General features: G+C 38.0%; 1 protein-coding gene across 1 annotated transcript in view; it reads left to right on the top strand.

The window, feature by feature from the left end:
* SPAG16 (sperm associated antigen 16) overlaps nucleotides 1-20,846 on the top strand; it is a 339,824-nt gene that overhangs the window by 15,799 nt on the left and 303,179 nt on the right. The window contains exons 6-9 of the mRNA XM_015867952.3: nucleotides 350-457; nucleotides 1,188-1,305; nucleotides 2,610-2,679; nucleotides 7,503-7,630. Of these exons, the coding sequence (XP_015723438.2) occupies nucleotides 350-457; nucleotides 1,188-1,305; nucleotides 2,610-2,679; nucleotides 7,503-7,630 (424 nt within the window). The remainder of the gene's footprint in view (nucleotides 1-349; nucleotides 458-1,187; nucleotides 1,306-2,609; nucleotides 2,680-7,502; nucleotides 7,631-20,846) is intronic.

Below are 20,846 nucleotides of genomic sequence, written 5' to 3'. Positions count from 1 at the left end.
CTAAACACATGTGTTTGTAGGGCAATGGGTCGCTTTTCCATCTGTCTGTGTCTTTCTATTATGTCCTGCTAACTCTGAGGTTTGTAATGCCAGAATCCTTATGGATTCCACCTAAAGGAACAGAGGAAAGGTAAGGAGGTGAAGAGTCTCCATGGTTTTGTACTCCACCAAGCTACAGAAAGACCTCAAAGTATGCCCTGTGGTAAAAAAAAGACAAACACCACATACTAGCAAGTCTCACACTTGGATACAGTACTTATGTGCATGTCTGTATAGGTATCCTGTGCGAATTCAACACATAGTAGGAGGAAGCTAATACATTGCTCATGAATTTTCTGTTTACATGTAGCAAAGCAAAAGAGGCTTTCCTGAAAATGCAGAAAGAACGTGACTTCCATAGAATGCATCACAAGCAAGTGGTCCAGGAGAAAAACAGACTTCTATGTGACATTAAAAGGTAAAAAACAAAAGGATTTTTATTAATGTAAAAATAACATCTTCAGTTGTTAGCTGGTGTATGGGAACTGTTAGGTCATGGCCTGAACCAGTGATTGAGCATCTGGGCTTGCCCCAGGAGCACAGGTGCGATCATTCACTTGTGCAACCAAAAGTGTGGACCCAGAGACTCTGTGTCATTCAGAAAACATAACAGAATTTAGTTTACCTTTGTGTCTCTTTCCCTCAACAAGTAGAACTTTTGTGATGTCCATATGAAGATCGTTTTTTGCACATTTGTTAGTTTTAAAACCAAATAGTGGAGTGCTTTATATCCACAGCTCCAAACATTTCCTAGAATTCTGGCCTGTCACTATTGTTACCAATGCATGCAGCAGAAGCGATGAGTTCTATGTATTTAACTTTCAAATTTATATGTATTAATGCAGGAGAGCACTGTTCTCTGAGTCCGTATGTCAGAGTTTTGCTAAATGCAGTCTTTTTGAAGCTGTTAGTGTCATGTGTTGTACTGATCAGTTTCTCTTGAGAGATTATTTATCTGATTTTAATTTGGTCTGAGGAACTGAAGTGGCTAAGTATTCTAAATATAATGTTCACTGCAGTTATCAAATCGTCACCGTGTTACACATTTTGCCTAGATTGGGATCTTAGTCATTTTGGGGAAGTTATATAGACAGAAATCTCTGATTTAACTCATTTTTGAGGAAGCATTTGTCTCTTCTTGTTCATAGGCTGAAGGCTCATTATGCTTCGTACGAACCAGTGCTGAAGCAGCTGACTGAGAAATACCAGACTGCGCTGAGGCAGAAAATGTTAACTAGTTTGGAGAGAGACAGAGCAGTTGGGCAGGTAAAATGATGGCAACCACTACTTGCAAAGCTGTACAAAATGCTTTTGGTGCATAATTTGATAAATAAACAGAACATTTATGGTAGAGCAACTCACTTGTGTGATGGCTTGAAGCAGGATACTATAGTGAGTTTCATTTTGTTTGGTCATATGTTAATATTGAAAATATGTGGATCTTAGTACTCTAGGTAGTAGCTCTCAGTTGTTGCTGATGCTTGAAGAGCAGCACTAAGTAATGTGCAGCTTCTGCACGTTCATTCTTTGTTGACAGAGTGAGGAAAGGTGTGTTATTACTACAGATTCATATGTTTCCATCTATGCTTTTATAAATCTCTTAACTTTATTCCTATTCATTTATTTTTCTCCTAGTTGTAACCAGGAATTATCTAAATGTATTTTTTCCTGACTAGTAGGTACCAGAGATCTTGTGACATGAATAATGGAGTACTATTTTGCTTCTGTAATCTTATTTGATGTATAGGTTGGTATACATGACATTCTATTCCATTAGCAGAACGAGCTATAAGCACAGATAGGATGGGCAGAGAACAGAAAATTATCCTTGCTGTGTTTAGCTAATAGGTTGTTTGCTTAGAAGGAAAAAGAAACTGAAAATGCATTGCATTTCAGCAGCAGCATTGGCTGTGTGTGAGTGACATGAAAGGAATTCAGCATGCTGATGCTCTCTTCTAATAGTCCTCATCTCTCATTTCCTTCTTTCCTCTGCCTCCTGTTTGGCTCATGTCACCTGAGGGCTTACTTTAAAAATGTTCAATAAATAAAACGAGATGTGTTAAGGTAAAGGAAAGCTTATTGTCCAAATGTAGTTATTCCGACTCAGGAAAACAAAACATAAAATGGTTCCAGTGCTGTGGAATGTCAGGGTTGTAAACAGCGATCCAGTGGTGAACTGTGAGAATTCCAGAGTGATGGTGTTTTTATAACAACACCATTGTGGCATTTCTTATGGTAAAGCTGTATGTCATATCGTACCGTGAAATTAAAGATCAGTGATAGCAGTGGTTAAAAGCTGATAGTGTGGTTTGGTCCCAAATGTTATATATGGCTGCTTTGTTTTAATAAAATAATAAGCTGTCCACTGTTTCTCGAACTACTTTCGTCTTTTATCACACTGTTGCATTGGGTGTTCCCAGAATCTAGAATTAGATTTAATGTTTTAATTTACAGATAATAATCAGAAGTTTAAAAACAATTGCACATAGCTTAAGAAGGTATCAGTGATGTTGTGAACGCAACACAATCAAAGTGCATGTAACCTCTTGTTCTCTCCTCTTTTACATTAGGTTACAGGTCTGCAAGCTATATTATGTTCTTTAGAGTCCGGATGTGCACTTCAGATTCCTGTGAAAAAAGGTAAAATATTTCTAATAACAAACTCAGACTTTATGGGCTTCGTGTTGTGGTGCATTACAAAATCTGGTGTAACAGTAAATTAGAAGTACTAACACTTTCAGCAGTTTTATCAGCTGTCTTGGTGACAGAGCAGCAATTTTATTATGTGAATATATTTTCTGGCTGAGGACTTTGGCTGCTCATGACAACATGAAAATGAGTAACTGAGGAAGGACTTAATACTGGGAATCTATATTGTTTGATTTTTGTTATTTTATCTACTAATACTCTTTTTCATGAGTGGTTTTTTTTTAGTTCACTGTGAGAAGGTGTGTGCGGTGCTATGGGGACACTTTGAAAGTAGTAGCATATCTAATGTATATCTTTAGCTATATAACATGGCTTCAAGCAACTTCCCTGTTGCTTTGAATAAACATGTAATTATTAAGGTTTCCTAACTCTATCACAAGAAATATTTTGTCATCTTATTGTTCTCTGGTTTGCTCGGTAAGTGAAGCCTGTGCTACCACATATTTGTGAGCGCCTCTTCTGCTAATAATTTTGTACCTGTTTCCAATTTCAGTTGAATTTGTTGTAGAGAGAGAAGTCTAAAAGAAACCAGGCTTAAAAAAGACTCGTGAAAGTAGATGAGATGATGAAGGGGAGCAGTAAGCTCTGCTCTATTTGACAACAGAGCACTCATAGGATAAGGATGTTTTGCACCCAGCTTCTGTCATGAACAGTACTTTAGATTTGATATTTAGGGAACTCCGAACTTCTCAGTTATGTAGGTATTACATACCATGCAGCTTTCTTGCAACTAGGGCTTAAAGAAGTTCCTTGAAGGGCATCCAATTATCTTTTCTGTTTAGTGAAAGAACATACCCTTTTTTATTTCTATATGGACCTGGAAGGGTTCTGTAGATTACTGGTATAAACTGAGCTATTATTTTGATTCTGTGTAGAAGCAAATAGCTACTCAAACAAACAAACAGTTCTGCAAATATGCATTTCATGTGTTAAAGCTGTAGAATACTGTTATTTTCATGTTTTTGGTTTCTGATGCCTTTTTTTGTATGAATTAATGTTACGTTCCTCAGCAAGGCATGTTTTGAGCTCTCAAAATCTCTGTCTGTGGCTGCGTGTGTTGGATGTGCTCTCCCCTAATCTTTAAATCTTGTTACAACTGAAGATACAAACCTGTGTTCCCACTGGAGTGAGCTGAGCTCATTTTCATTCCACTTCAGACAGTGCGGTAGAGAACGGGCTTTTTGTTTTGTTAGTTCAGGTGAAGGGCATATAGCAGTCAGCTTCTCATTGTACTCCATTTTGCAAATATATAGTGTGGATTCTTCCCCATGTTAGTGTTTTACATTACAGATGTCCTATCTGTCTCTTCCTACTACGCATGCTTTCATTTGTTATCTGACTGATTCCAAAAGCTGCTCTCTGGCTGCTCACAGTTCTTGTTTATTCTTCAGAAATCCTGAGAGCACTTAATAATACCAAAAAGTGACAAGCAGGGGAGCACTTCATAAATGAAGGAATAGAAAAATAAAGCATTTAGTCTCTGGCACAAATTATTGAGCTCATCAGCCACCCACATGCTTATAAAAACTTTAATTTTCCTCATAGCCTGTGTATTGCAAATTAAGCAGTATTTCAGTTTGTTTCTTGCCAGTACTTTGCCCTCTAATATTACATAATTCTTACTGCACTCTGTAGGTCACACTCATATCTCAGTGGGTGATGGTCTCTGATTCAAATACTTTCTGTTGCCTCTTGATTTCTTATTCACATGCTGGTGTAATTGAAACCTTGAGCAGCAGCAGTGCATGGATACTGGTGAGGTGTTTGCTGCATTTCTCTCTAAATTTCTTAGTTCAGAAAGAACCAGTGCTGTTGGACTGGCAAGTCTCTGCTGTAAAGAGGTGTATGGCTGCATTTTTTTTTTCCAGTTCCCATCTCTCCAGGACACTGATACTTTGTACATTGGAACATTTCAGTTAGAAGTCAATGAGCACTCAGATTGCTCAGTTTGCCAAGGCAAGGTGCTTTTTCTGGCCAGCCGTCTGCTTTCATTGCAGCATGGAGCTCTGAGGTGAGAGGATGGCTGTTCACCTGGCAGCAGGAGGTTGCCTATCACTGCTGCTCCTTTTCTCCCACACAGTAGCTTGACGGTGCAACACCTGGAACAATGACTGGCTGGAGGGCATTTTGAAAGTGGCTGGTATCTAGGTTGGGAGCTGCTCAAGTAGTATAAGTTTTGAGTAGTAGCAGTGAGGTCCAGCACAACCAATCCATTATGGGTTGTTTGTTTTCAGAGTGAACCATACAGAGTATAATTAAGAACAAAGGGAAGCTTCTCAGAGTTTGCATTATAAATGTGTATTTGCCAGCTAGGTAGAAAAGAAAGTAACAGAATTTAATGTTAAGTTTAGGACAGCTGTTCTATATATTTTACTTAGGCATTTGATATAGCTGCCTTTAGCCTGATGCTTTTCAAATAATTGAATGAGCTAGCATCTGTGACACAGGGCGTGTAATTTAATTTATTTACTATGTGGTTTTTTATTTGGTTGGTTGTGTTTTTTCGTTTGTTTTTGTCCTGCTCTCAGTCAGGCTGCTATTTAGCTTTGCAAACAGTGCTTGTACCCATATCTTCAAGAGGTGGTTGTCTTCAGCTGATATTTAAATGCTTACCAGTGTAAGGCTTTGTTTTCTGTTTGCTCATCATGTTTAGAGTTAACAGGAAGAACAGTTGACAGTTATAGAGAAACTAATCTGTGTTTAGGATTAGGACTTGGCCACTTGGTAGGATCTTCCTTTGTGCACTCAGGAGTCAGTTCTGAAAGATAAACTGTTGTAAGTTGATTTTATATTTAGAGTTGAGATTATCTTTAAAAAGGATTGGATGTTTTTTGCAAGAAGACTTGCATTAAAACTGTTCAGAAAAATGGTGCTGCCATCATTCATAGAAAAATCCAATTATCAAAGAGAATTCCCAGATTTTTTTATTTTATTACTATTAAGATATTGATATGTATTAACAGAGCATTCGCATCCTTGCTTGTGGATCAAGGCATAATGTTAAGTGGTTCTTTAAGAAAAAAACCCTTATTTGCCTGAAAGAACTAAGCTATTTTGGTAATGGTTTACTTATAAAGCTGGCTGTGTGCTGTTCTACCAACTGGCTCTCTGAATGTCTTGTAGAGCTGTTATTTGCTCAGTATGTTTCTTGAATTTTCTGAAAACGGGAACTGCTTATTTATTACCCAATTATATTCAAAAGTTGAACGCAGTGAGCTTCTTTAGTCATGGTTGAACTAACTCATTGCTAAGCCTGATAACTGTTCTTTTCCTTTCTTCGATCTGCTGTAATTGCTCTTAGAAGGTCATGTAAGAAGAAATTTAAAAGGCACTGGCTAAAGTAGCTCAACTTAGTAGTCCCAGTTCTAGCTGCAGTGCAATTGGAATGCAACATCTGGAAACACAAGCTGTTCACATCTTAATGCAATCCTAGCAGTTCTTTGCAATTTGGCTTTTTGTTGTTGAACGGCTTCAGATTTCTAAGCCCTTCAACTATCATAACTCTGTGTTTATTTGCAAGTATGTGCATTTTGGAGACCCCATGGATCACAATTGCTGAATGAGGAGGAAGCGTTTGCTTAGAAAACTGTTTTACACTATACAGTTTCCCAGAAGACATTATTTAGGGTGTTTCTGATGGTAGCTTTAACTTCCTAAGCAGTGAGAATACAGGTGTTTTGTTAGACTGGCGCACTTGTTTGTATTAGTCAGTTTTCCTTTGTTTTGATATATGGGGAAGTTTTGTACTTTTTAAATCCATAGTTTTTGTCTCAAGAAAATCACAGAATGGCCTGGCTTGAAAAGGACCTCCAAGGTCATCTAGTTTCAACCCCCATGCCATGGGTAGGGTTACCAACCAATAATAACAGTAAGAGAGTGTTTTCTTATTTCTTTTCTATAAAAAGTGTATATTTTGTGGACAAGGTTTTACTCAAATTTTCGGACTTGTAGTGTTCACTTTGATTGGTTCAACTTTATTTTAGCTGTGTAATCAGTTTCTGGAGCAATGTAACTGCCCAAGTCCTGTTGGAATTGTGTATTTTCCTGTTGTTGTGTGTACATAGTGCAGACTGTTGTAACTACATGCAGATACAGGGATAGAAATGAACTGTGCTCAAGTGCATGGAAGTGGCCACTGCTGAGGGTGCTGAAGAGCACTGTCCTTCTTGCTGGATACATATATGCAAGAAGGATACAGATATGCTGTGTGTATGTATATGTACATACACATGTGTACTTATGAGCCGTATATTTCCTCATATTCCCTTCCATCTATTCTGACAACTTACAGCTATTTTAACTGCTTAGGATTTCTGTGCTGTTGTCAATGTGTAAGTAATTGCTTGTCTGGAAGGTATATTGCGAGAAAGGGCAAAGAAGTAAAAAGGAATGTAAGCTGTAAATCAGAGTAATGCGTTTGTAGTAGATATTAGGTAGGATGCAATGAGACGATGAATTGCATCCATTTTATTGTGACTCTGTCCCATACAGAAAGATTCAAAATCATTGCAATGTTTTGAGGGCAAAATCAGATACCTATTACTTAAACAGGTCCCACCAAAGCAATTAGTGGATTGTTAGTTTTATGCCTTCTGGGAATACTAAAAAAGTATGTTGCAGTAACCTTGGATATCTTTCTATTTAAAGTGGTGCTTTTCTGCTGAAACTTTTTATGTCTAGTTAATATCAAGAGGCATTTTTCAGGAAAGTGAAAAATGTATCCTGATGGCATTTATCTTGGTTTTGTTTTATAGCTGCCCGTGAATGTGAAAGGAAGAAGGGCTTGCAAGGTTCCACCCAGAAAGCTCTTCAGGAGGCAAGACAACAAAAAATGCTTGATGCTGGTCCGGTTAAAGATTCAGAGAAGAAGAGATATCCAAAGGTATGCACCTTTCTTCTTAGTTGCCCGGTATCTAATCTAGCCTGTGCTTGAAATGATGAGTAAGCTGTGGTCAGAGATGTCATCCAACATGGCTAAAAGCGGTCTGTTCTGTAATGACAGATGTTTTGTGAAAGTAAGTAGGTCAGTAGGTAGCAAGTTCTGATTTTTCAATGTGAGTTTCTATTGGGAGTAACTTTTCAGGGAATGATAGATCCTCTTATGAGCCAAAGCCAGCAAGGCACTTTTCAAAAGCCTGATGTAATCACCCCACAAAGAGCACTGCCTATTATTGCTTATTGTTCTGTGTCTTCTGTAATTTGGGGGAAATCTCAATGTAATCCATAGGGCTTCTCAAACATTTCAACTTGTTTCAACCGATTTTCAAAAGGTATTCAATCTAGAATAATAAGAGGAAAAAAAATAAGGTGAATTAGTAATTGTCAGTGGTATTTTCTTAACTTGAGTGCACCCAGATGTGCTTCTGTTTCATTTTGCAGGTTGTACAAAAATGAATTCCCAACAGAACTGTTCTACTTGTTGAAATATTTGTTTTCTTGGTTTATTTTACTTGCTTTATTTTATTTATTTATTGGAGTTGCATTTGTGGGGGCTCTATAACAGTAAAGATCAAGGTAAACATTCTAAAATGTAGGATTTTTTAGGCTCTTAGTAATGTTGCTCTGGCTTATTTTTCTCATTTGGGAATCACTGTTAGGGTTCAAATATTTCTGTAGTAAGCATCAGTGTTTCTGTTTAGATTGTTGTAGTGACAATCAGCTTCAGTCTTTCATGTCTCCATAAGGATATGGCTGTATCTTTTTGTACATTTTATGTTTTGTTTTTTTTTTGTTTTTTTTTTTTTTTTTTCCTGGAGCTTTTATTTTGTTTGATACCAGCAGTGTAATTTTGCTTCTGAAAAATATTTCAGTTGATTGCTGTTTTCATCCCTTTTCAGTGTCATAAATTCCAGATTCTTTATACGTAGTCTTGCTTTAAAAACACTCCCTTCTCATGGAAGTAATGCTGTCTCTACTGTTTGCCCACCTATTAGTTGCTGGGTATTACTGAGTATTACCTGCCAGTCCCTTTCTACCTCCTGTGTTCTTCATCCAGTGCTTAGAGGTGTTCATTTCAGACTCTCTTAGATAGCTCTTCCTTTCATTTTGACTCGTGAACAGGTGAATATTTCTTGGCTTACAAAATCCCATTTTTGTTCCTGCTCTTACTGAAGTCATCCCTACCTTTATAGTAACTTCTAGTGGAGTTAAGTTTTACCCTCAGAATATAAAAACTCTATGCAGGTAGTCGGCCTGTCTGGCTTGCTCTGGTTCTTGAAATTCATGAGCTCTGTTAGTTGACTGGATCTGGCAAGCATCTGTGCTTCTGTGGATCCTATGTTCCCAAATGACTCCTAACAGAAGCCCAGATGTCTTTATTTAATCAATGTATTAAAAAACTGGAGCAAGTCCAGAAATAAGACATCAGAAAATAGGGACATGTTTGAATGTGCTAGATTTCTGTCTTGACTGTTTGATGTTAGATTTTAGGTATGAGGTTAACAATGGGTTGTTTCTGAGAATTAAATCATATGCAGTAGGTTTTTTTGTTTCCACTTCACATCAACACCAGAGGAAATGATGAGTCCGTAGGGGTCAGGAGGGTAAGTTTGCTTAAAACAAACGTACTCTCACAGCTTTGTCCTGTAGTGTGCATTTATTGAATTACAGTTCTAAGCTCAATAACTTTATAAATAGTGCACCCGTGCTAAACGTTTTGGCTCTCAAAGTGTTTGTTCCCATGGAAAGGATTAGGTGTAAATGAGGACCCTGCCCTCCTCAGATCAATTTATGTGACATTTAGAATAGAATAAATATATGCCACCTCATCTCCTTTGGCCCATATCAAAAGATCCGGTCAATCTGACTCTCTCTTAAGTGACTTAGCTTCTTTCATATAATGTTCCACTTCAATGAGGCTGTATCTTTATTATAGAATATACTATAAATAATAGCTTTGTTCTCATTTGTAGTGATGACAATAACTCTCTGAATGTATTTTGGGGGGTGGAATTGCATACACGTATTTAAATTAAATCTGCACTTGCTTTACACAGATGAGGTAAGGAGTATAGTAAAAAGCAAATACATTGTCATGAAGCTATATCCTTGAGCCAAAATTATAAATGTTTGCTGTACACCTATGGAGATTAAAATAATTTAAAGTCTTTCTGTGTCTTGTAGCTAAATAATGATCTAAGAAATGCCTCTGCTTACTTTTAAGTAGATGCAGATATGACTCATAGCTGAGGTAGTACACTGACTCGAAGGACAGACATATATTGCCTTACTGTAATACGCTGTATTAGCTGACATGTAATTTAAAACCTCATGTCCCTTTGAGATGAAATTTATCCTTGAAGCAGTGAAAAAACAACTGGAAGGTTTTTTTGAGAGATTGTATTCTCTTGATTTTGAAGTCTTATTTTACGAGACTCAGATCATCCAGCAGCAGGCAGTTAAGCTGAACTGATTACTTATCTAGTCCTTAAAAAGCCAGTATTGATAGCATCAATATTATTAGATTGTTAATTTGCTCAAAGTACTGCTTTAAACATTTAAATAAATTAAAATGCACTCACAGATCATTAAAATTAAGGAAGCTTTAATAATTTGATTTCTGCTATTCTCTAGAAATATATTTTCTCCAGTTTTATATTGTTCTTTCTAATTTTTGTCAGGTTCCCCACAGACTATATTCTCTGTTTGATTTCTATTAGTTAGTAGCAGGGCAATTTTAGCTTCTCTATATCAATTCTATTCAATTTCCACCTAGAATGTATTACAGCAGTTTCATTTTCTGGAATTTTATTTAGTATAAAACTTTATCAAAAGGTGCCCAGGATGTTTCCAGAGACTGAGATGTTATTTGTGTCTGTGGAAAGGATTTGGAAATTGTAGTAAATGGCATATTAAAGAAATTATGGAAGTGAAACCCAATGAACATGACTAACTGCTAGCTTTCATAATTCATGAGGCTTGGAGTCCAAATATCGCATGCTTACCTGTATGAAACCCAATTTTCTCCTCAGTTGTGTTCAAGATAGTATATGAAATTTAGAAGTTCCACTGTTGGTGTACTGTGAAACAGAAGACAAGCTAAAATGATTTCTTGATCAGATTATTGAGCTTGAATATATATGTAAATATGTAAGGCATATTGGGGCAGAATTAGAGAAATAGGAAGGGTAATAAATGGAATAGGCAATCATTCTGGGTTTGCAGTGCAATTAGCACAAAGGTACTGATTTGATTTTCAGTAGAGAGAAGAAAAATGACAGATAAGTCAGGTGTTCTTATTTCTACGGTCTTTCATTGGTATAGTAGATTTCCAGTCAGATCTCTAAGAAAATTCGTGGCAGAGAGAATTACAACAGGCTTCATTCAAGAGTATGAGAAAGAAAATGCATGGCTGCAGAACAGGTGAGGAAAAAAGAAAGAAGAAATTATAGACTGGTAATTGGAGTTGAAATTCCTAAAGAATTCAGGATTGAAAAAGTGGAAATGTCCGCAGGTATGGAAGAAACAAGAGACCTTGTGGTTAGAGGAGAAACAGTAATCATTGTTACTTTATGTGTTACTGTTACTTGTAAGTGCTCCTATGTTTTCAATGAAGCTTTGGTTACTGTGTCTCAGGTCGTTCCTACCAGAATCCATGGAAATTCGACCTGATGGAAACTTTCTTAATGTAGGCAAGACAGATTGAAGTAACACGCAACTATATTGAACAGGGATTTGCAGGGATATGTTTTCATTAATGATGTGGGAAATGAAATGAAATACACGGACTAAATCTGCAAAGCAGTTTATTCTGTTTGGGCTCGACTGGAACAAAAAGTGTAGCTGAAAACAGGAGTACAATTCAAAACTTGACCTATTGGAGAATCTATGGGGGGGGGGGAGGGGGGCAATGTAAGAAAAGGATCAGAACTTCACACAAAAAAATTAACTGTACAAACGTGGATCAAGATGAAAATAAGCAGTTGATTAAATACTGCTTCTTTAGAATAGAATCTAGCATTTGTTGTATAAAACAAAATTAGCATGGATCAACAGCGACATATTGCAAAGTAGCTGAGTCCTGTACTGCAGTGTAAACCAGAAATGTTGTATGGAGGATGTGAAATAACCCCCTTGCTTTGTTCACTTGGCATGGAGCATTAGTGCAGTGTCGTGTTCGGTTGCCTCACAGTTCTCTCTTGTGGGAGAAATGTTGCATCTGCAATAGAGTAGCAAGAATGACGAGAAGTCTATGGAACTCAGTTGAGAAAGAAAAGGTGAAAGAAGTGAAGCTGCATAGTTTACAGAGGAAAAAAAGACTGTACGTATTTAAAATGTAAATGGATTCTGAAAAAAAAAAAAGAAATAACGTGATAGAACAAGAAGTAATAAGGTTGAACTCCCATAAGAAATAAGAGAACTTCTGATTACATATTAAAATTTGTAATAGCAAGTATAGTGCAGCTCTGGATCACATTGCCTCCTGTTAGTGGAATGGGACAGACAGGTTTTTCTGAGGAATAATGTTGGTGTAGTTGGGAAAAGAGGATGCACTGACCAACCAGCAGAGGATTTCCTTGCCTGCCATTATTAGATATGCGAAAAGATTATACTTAGGCAGAAAATACCTCCACCTTGCTCTAAAGAAGCAGACTCCTTTTAGCTTTGTATAGAATAGTGATACCAAAATTACGTTCTACCATAGTTAGACTTAATGGCAAAGAAAAGGGGAGTTCCACAACTTAGTGTCTGCAGATGGGAAGGCAATCGGATGATATGGTATTATACCTCTTTACTTCTCCTTAAGAAATTACTGCTCAGTGACTCAGATTTTAAGAATATGATTCACTGAGTGTAAGCCAAAAATGTTCTTTAGTTGATTTAATTTATCAGTTTATTATATAACACATTGGGTTTTTTAAAGCTCCTACAATAAACTTGAAAATAGTTGTTTTTCTTAAAAACAACTCTTCTTTTTAGCTGAAATGTATGCTTTTATATGTGATGCTAGCTTTAGTCATAGGTTTTGCCTAAATATCTTTCTAAACATGTCACACCCACATGGAGGGGGGGGGGGGGGGGAAATCTGTAAGATCTTAAATATAAAGGAAAACATCTGCAAGAAAAACTTAAAAAAGACAACACAGATGCAATTTTGCATCCATTGCTGCAGCTTTCTTAAATTAAGACACCAAAAGCGTTTCTAAAAATAATTGCATTTGATTCTTTAAACCATTGGCCCTTGATGAAATTACCTTGCAGAGTATCCAAAGGGTTTCTTTCTGCTTATTCAACACTGCTTATTCTGAGTCCTTACATGTTGCTAAGCATAATAAAATAACAGGCCCCTGAGACTGAAAACAATACAGAATAATTTTGGAAAGTAAAATTTATTTGATCTAATTGTAGGTACGCTTTACATATTCATATATATATTTTTTGCATAGTTGAGCACGAGTGTTGTGACTGATTTCAGTATAATAGTGCACCTTCTGGGAAGCTGAGAATCTCATCCTTGCTCTAAAGTAAGTTGCTCCAAAAGTAATGGCTCCTATCTATTTCCATGGACACTGCAACAGATAAGAAGAACAATACATTATTACTACTTGATAGAGCGAATTCTCAGTTACAAAACACGATTTTTCACCATAGTCACCACTGCATTTTCGCCAGCACTGAACAATAGGCTGCATGTCATGCTTGTGAAAATCCATACCAGTGGAGGCGATCCCCTGTTTCACAACTGCTGGGATGGTGTCGTTGCTAGAAACATTGCCCATGCAGTCCATCTTTCATTGGGTGAAAGTCAGAAGGCACCAAGTCTGGTGGGTAAGACAGGACAGTCCAGGCAAGATTGGCAGTGTACTCCATAGTCTTCAGACTGTTCTGGGGCCTGGTGTTCTTGTGTCACAGGAGGAAAGTCTTCCCTGTTGCCTTGAACATTTTATTCAGTGGGGAATTTGCACATTGCCACTTCATTAACTTCTGTTTTGATGTTGGCTTGTAGTGGTGACACCATGCCTTATTATGCAGTCCAGGAAATTGTCACCTTCTGGCGCACATTAGTTCAGTAGGTGTTCTTTCTTTTCCTGTATGAGCATTTGTGGAACCCACCTGGTGCAAACCTTGTGATATCCCAGTCTTGCCAGCATTCTTTTTGATGCATTGAAGCCAATACTAGGCTCTGTACACAGTTCTCTGGTCATAATTTGCCAGTGGATGAGCTGGTAGAGACACTCATTTCATGGTGTGACAGCTGTTTATGGCCAAGTGGATGGTGGCCTGTGCTTCAAATCTCTGTTGCCTCTTCTGAAGTGCACTGCCTACTGCCTCACTGTGCTGACATCCAGTGGTTGGTCTCCATGAATGTTCTGCAAGTGTCACTGGGTGCCATTTTTCTGCATGGAGGAATTCAGTGACGTGCCTTTGTTTCATCTGCGCTTCCATGTCAGATGTCGTTCTGTTAGCCTGCTTCCCTGCTGCCATCTGTCACATGGCAGCAGAATGTAATGGGATATTGGTGGGAAGGCTGAACTTCCACTGCCATACCACCAACATCCTCCTCTGATATCAACATCATAAAACAGGAGACGTTAGTTTTGCAGCTGCCTTCATGTGTCGCAGAAAGTGCTAATGGTAAAACTGCTGTTTTAATGTGCCAATGGTTCAGTTTCCTGGAAAAGTGACTTGCTGAAATTACGTTGAATAAAAGCAGCAGCAACAAAAATCAGAGGTAGACTGATAAATCAGTTAAGTGTTAAAAAAGAGCCTTGCTGTTGCAGCGTCCCTCAGGACAGCCCTGTCAGATGGGAAGAGAACTGTTGTACTTAGCGTTTCCTTATCCTGCAGGATTTCCTGCAGTGCTCTCTCATTTGCCTTATTGCTTTATGGCAGGCTCTGGCTTTGCATGACTTAAGAGAGAATTTGACAGCATGACAAGAGCCCCCATACGAAGCGCACGCAGCGGGTGACAGAATTATGCTTGTACAACTGTCAGTGTTGTCAGCATTGTTAGGCCTTTGAGATGGTAGTTGAGTAATTTCATTAGCTGTGGAATAATGCTTTGTTTTCCCTTTAGTTAAAGTGTCAAAACCTTAACAATTCTCTCAGCAATTGTTTGGGAATTTTGGAGAGGACAAGGAAGAGGATGGCTCAGTTGTGCTGGTTTCTCCTCAGAGCAATGTACCATGCTTGCAGCATGCTTTCTTAAACATGCTCATGTGGAATGTCACTAAACAAGCTTCTGCCAGTACACTTCTTTGTACCTCTGCAGTTGTAATGCTTTTTCAAGCGCTTAACTTTTTCTGTGGCATATATTCCTTGGGGAAAATAGAAATCATCAATATGAGAACTGTACAGAACTTACGGTATTGCATCTTTTGGGTACCTGGGCCACGATGCAATTGCTCCGGAGTTCATTACAGCTGAAAAATGTACATTTTAACAGAGGATTTTTTTTCCATGCAAGAGAGGAAGAAATGAACTCCACAGAAGTCTATTTCCAATTATAATTCTTTTATAACAAAGAATTTGTTTTACTGTAAGAAAAAAAAGTGCATTGCAAAAGTTGGAAAGAGCTATTTAATAATTTTGGCAGCCTTATATGCATCGTGTCTAATGCAGCAAAACAACAATCTGTTATTTTTAGATATTAATAAGATTCACCTAATACATGAATTACAATTAATTGCAGTTGATACACAGTTGTAAGTCAAAATGTTCTGAATGCTAATGGCATTTGATGTGGGGTGGGGGGGATAGTCATCACCACTGTTTTAAAGGAAATATTCTTCCAGAAGAGCCACCTGCAATATAAAATCCAGAGTTTACCTTAAGTTGCTGTTCAGGGATACAGTTAAGAAGCAGAGCAGAATGTGAAGTACTGCATGATGTATTCTCAAAAAAATAAAAGTGCTTAATGTAGGTTGAGTGAGACTAAAGCTAACTACACTGATTGTTTTCTGCTTTTCCATTTTAATTTGGTTCTGTTTAAATTATTCATCCGTGAAACCGGATCCCTTTCGAATTATAGAAATGTGACTGAAATATGAAATAAGCACTCAGACTTCAAACTCTTGAAGGAAGGGCTCAGGTGCTAACTAACCGTGGTATTTATTTTTTAAATTAACTATTTTATACTAAGTTATGGATTTGGGTGCTTCAGTCTTTTTCCAATATTTAAACAAAGCCTTTGCATATGTAAACATCACTAAGGAAAATGAAATTCAGAGTTAGTGTTTAGTCTTCATGGTAACAAATCTCTCTACCACGCTGCAAGTACTGTGGCAGGAACATGTGCTGCTCATCATGTTCAGGGCTGTTTGTCTTGTGTATTCAAATAATGCTTGACTTCTGGGAGTAGAAAATAGTTTTAATTGTTTCTGTTGAATGCTGTGGAGATGCAGTGAAATAATATGTTAGGACTGTCTTCCAAACAGCCTATGAATTAATAATCAGGCTGCTTCCCCAGAAAGTTTCATTGTTTTTCTTTGGAGTATCACATTATTTGGAAAGTAATAATAATGGTCACGGGGCTTTTCATAATTGGATTTCCAGTTCAAATTTAGGCCTGAAAAGCTTGGTCATAACTAAGACAAGTTGTTTCAGCCAATGAAACTGTGCTGAGGTGATACAAGTATTACAGCAAACTCATCTGGCAGATTTCCTTGTTACTCTCTTCTACTTTGTGGTACTTCCATTTGTTTATTGTGTTTGCAATGTTTTTATCCAGCGTATACAGTTTGGATAATGTGTTACACACCGTAGATCATCTGAAGCAGATCAGCCCGTCAGACATTTACTACACTCCAAAGAAGCTTTTATTGTTTCAGGAATGCTTCACTCATGCTAGAAAGCAAACAAGCATAACAAACCTGCAAAATGGATTCTGCAGCATCAGTAAAGAAATTGTTCTCTTGAAGTAATACAGCAAAAATTGAGACTGTTGTGATTTAAACATCAGTAGCAATTTCCACAAGTTTCCATAGGTTAAAAGGTACAAAAAGAAGAAAAGGAAAAAAACCCACTATACTGTTTTTAAAAGTTCACTCACAGGCAACAGTACAATTTGTTCAACTGAGAATTCTTTGTGCATACATTGCCACACTTGTGGTATATATTGATATTAGTATTTTTACGTTTGGGTGCGATACTCAGCTTTTGTAGTTATTTAAGTAAAAACTCATATGTCATGTCTCATGTTCATTTATGCATTTTTCATGTCCATGGTGTAAGAAAACGACCATTAAAAGATGTTCTTAGAAGTAAATAAATTTTCCAAGCTTCCCTCCTTGGCAGATAAAATATTCAGAAACAGAGCAGCTCAGTGATCCTTCAATTCCCTTCCAACCCATGCTAGTCTCTGGTTCTATGATAGACATCACTTGTGTTTCAGCATAGATCACAGCAGTATCCTTGTTCTTGCATTCATCTAAATACAAAAAATAATTGTCAGGATAGAAACAAAGTTTGAGTGTAGTGGAAATGCTGTCACAGCTTGAGGCAGTGATTGATCACCTGGCAGAAGGCAGGGCCAACCCAGGGGAGCACAGGTGCACGCAGCCTAGGACTCTGCTACCCCAAATATTGTTGCTGTACCTGCCATCACATTATCACATTGCATACAGTGCATCTGTACTTTTAAAGATTATCCCTTGGAGAAAAACAATGTCATTTCAGGTGTTCTTGTAATTTTAACATGTAGTTAGTTGTTAAGTGATTGCTTTTGTCCAAACTTGATAATGATTTGAAGCAGCTGTTCTCTTGAGTTCTAAGTTAGATGCTCTGTCGGTTTCTTATTTTGCTACTTGTGCTCTCTGCTGTTAACTAAACTTCCCCGGATTCGATCTTGTCTCTCCTGTGTTCTACAAACCAAGCAGTTCACAGGCAATTTTTGTCTGCCACCAAAGCTCTGAACCACCTGAACGTGTAGACTTTGATCTCAAAAATCCAGCCAGGCTAAAGTGGTTTTGGAATTAACAAGGAAGAGAAGCTGAAAGGGCTTTGCTGACATTGTTGTTTATTTTTAGTGTCCTGTTTGTTTGCTTTGAAATGAAAAGCAGCCTATTATATACTAATGAAGTACTTTAGAAACTGTGTGAACATAAGAACAATTAGAGGGGAGGGAAGGCTGACAATATTTGGATTAGGTTTAAAGTTTATTTGATACATCCCACTTCTTGCTGGTTAGCTACAACCAAACAAACTTCTAAAATGCCAGTGTAAATCTGTAACCTCAGTACAAATCAGCTCTTTTTTTTTGTTCTGAGAATGATGGCAAATAGCTCAATACAGTCTATGTGTAGTTTAATTCAGGATATACACACAGTAAGCTTCTAGCCACCATCTGGTATGCTGCATGACTTAGCAGCCTCTCTGCCAGTAGAACAGGCTGAGCATGCCAAAGCTGTGCTTGGGAGCTTAGAACACAGCAACACCTGTGCGGGATGCTGTTCTCACTTGGTAATATCAGCTTCTCTGCTCCCCCTTAGGTGGACTTAAAGTCAGTCTTTCGAAATGATTCTTTTGTTTATTTGGAGTAAAACGTTTTTCCTTGATAGTTTAGGAGTGTGAGGAAACATTTTAAATGGGAATCTTTGGAATTATAAAAGTTGTCCCTAATATTTCTCTATGGGTAACTGTTGATCACAGCGTGAACCTCTGATTAACCACCTGAGGCAAGTGACAAGTCAGCTGTGGGAGCACAGGTGAAGGTAATTCAGCTGTGCTCCTGCAAGGAGTGGAGCTTGACTTCACCTCTCCTAGATCCCATTTAAGGGCTGACCACAACTAAGGTAGCATCTCTTTTTGGAGATTGCTCCTTTGTGGAATTTTTGTGGTGAGCCTCAATATTGGCGAGTGTCTATCTCAACTGAAAGCCTCAGCATTGGTGAGTCTTTTCTTAGATACCTCTGGCTATCTTATTTACTCTGTAATTACAACTATATGGTTGTATTATTTCAACTATACAATTTCAGATTCTCTTTTGGTTACTTTTAGTAACCAAATCTCTTAGTAACTGCATTCATTCATCAAGAATTTCATGTCAGAAGTTATAGTATAATAAAAGTAATGAGGAGAAGGAAACAGTGTAATACTTTTTGTTTCTGCTCTTAGGTAAGTGTATTTGAATATCGCATTCATAAGTCATTGGATTATTTTGTTCAATATATTAGTCACAGCTGTGTTGATCTTTGGTATTTTAGGGCTCTGTTTTGGTGACCCTGCTTCAAATGTAATTTGGTTATTAGTAAATTCAGGCATATTTTATTAGTGTAAATTAGATCTACCTCTCATTAGCTATACCCTCTTAATGTGCTTTAGCCACACACTGATCATTTACCAGAGGGCTTTAAGGTTTTCTGTTTTTCTTCTTGAAGTAGCACCTGTGCATTTAGCAGCAATTAGCATCTAAAGTTCTGCAAAAATGTTTAGGTTTCTGTTGCTGAATCCATTAAGAGTAGGTGCCAAAATGCTTCTTAAGCTTTCAGCATTGTGTCCTAACTGGTTTAATACTTGTCATGGAGTTATCTAGATCAATCTTTCTCTGTGAAGTGAGGGGGGGGGGGGGGGGCAGGGGAGCAGTAGGCCCGTGAGCCCCTTGGCCCCTGACAAATGGGAAGGGAAAGGGGTAGGGAGATGGGAGCTGGGCTCAAGGAAACAGACAGAGAAGCGGCTATGATCTAAGCAGGAAAAACTTATTTTACTAATTATAATCTAATTGAAATTGAGACTAATAAATCAAGTAAAAAAGAAAGTGAGAGAGAGTTTTCCAAAGACCGAGCAACCTACTTTGAAAATGGAGGTGCCATGGCTTGGAAGCACACCCACACCCACTGCCAGGCAGTGAGAGAGAGGCTGCGTCACTTCCATGACGTGTTTCCCTCTCTAACCATGGGGTCCTCTGGGAAGTGTAGTTCTTCTTCTGTGCTCCACATGATGTTATGATGTGCAATACCAATAGAAAAAATTCAAAACCATGACATCCCACCCCTTATTCTGCATCATTACATCATGCGTAAAATGCATGTATATATATACACAGGTCCATATACATATATATGGACATAGAATTACTGACTACACTCCCCCAGCATCAAATTCCCTTGTGGTACACATTGAATGTCCCCATCTTTCTGCATCACCCACCAAGTGCATCTGGGTCCCTGGGCAAAAACAGTGCCCCGGAGAGGTCTGCCCTTTCCAGAGGCTGGAAGGGCACAAACAGCTTTTCCCAACATGTTCTTTACGTGTACTACAGGGACATTATCTCCCTCTTCAGTATGTAGGGGGCTGGATTGGCTAGGATAATCGCAATTGACAGATCCTCTAGTATTGACCATCTAGGTGGCTTCTGCCAGAGGCTGATTTTCTGGTAAGCTAGTACCTTAATAATCAGTTAAACAAATCTAATCCCTTCTTGCCACTGACAAAATTCCAGTTCTGTGCCTGTTTGCTTTTTTCTTCTTTTCTTGCTTGCAGGAAATAATTTGTTTTTGTGGTGGTTGCTGTTTACTGGAGTTGGGTCAACAGGGTCACCCTGGGATCGAAAAGCAGTCAGTCAGTGCAAGGGAAGGTGAAGCTGAATGAGTATGTGAGGGCAAAGCATCATCTCTGTGGCTGTTAGTGAGATTTCAGATCTATTATTACAAATCTAACAGCTTTCATTTCTGATCTCTGTATGGTAGGTGACGGTGTATGAAGGGAAGTTCAAATCTGACGGTTTCTTAGAGAATCCTGAAAGCCTTTGTTCATCCAAGACAGAAATCTGCTGAAGCTGTTGAGGAACATTTAGGCTAATTGAGCCAATGGTGAGAGGTAGTGCAGGTGTAGAAGGCTTTGTACCAGAAGTTTTCTTCTGTAACTTCCATTTAATCATCGCATTTAGAAGGTCTGTCTGGTCTTACCCCAGTGCAGTAAGGCACACTTGGTTCAGGGCTTTTTGTTTATAGACACCTGTAATTCTGAAGACTTATTGCTGTATGAATCATTTTATTTTACCTAGCTATCAAACTAGCAAAGCTGCAGATGCAGACACCTTATTTATCAGAACCAAAACACTCCACAAGCAAAGCAGTTTATTGGGATCTTCTGTTCAGTGGCTCTTTAGTAGATATTCAAACTATATCTTTGGACAGTTGCTTTGGCTGCTGTCGTAATTT

This window comes from Coturnix japonica, chromosome 7 (genome assembly GCF_054131305.1).
Source record: "Coturnix japonica strain WE chromosome 7, WE-NBRP24, whole genome shotgun sequence".
Lineage (NCBI taxonomy): Eukaryota > Metazoa > Chordata > Aves > Galliformes > Phasianidae > Coturnix > Coturnix japonica.
Note: the sequence above shows the minus strand (reverse complement) of the source record. Positions and strands in the feature narration are given on the sequence as shown.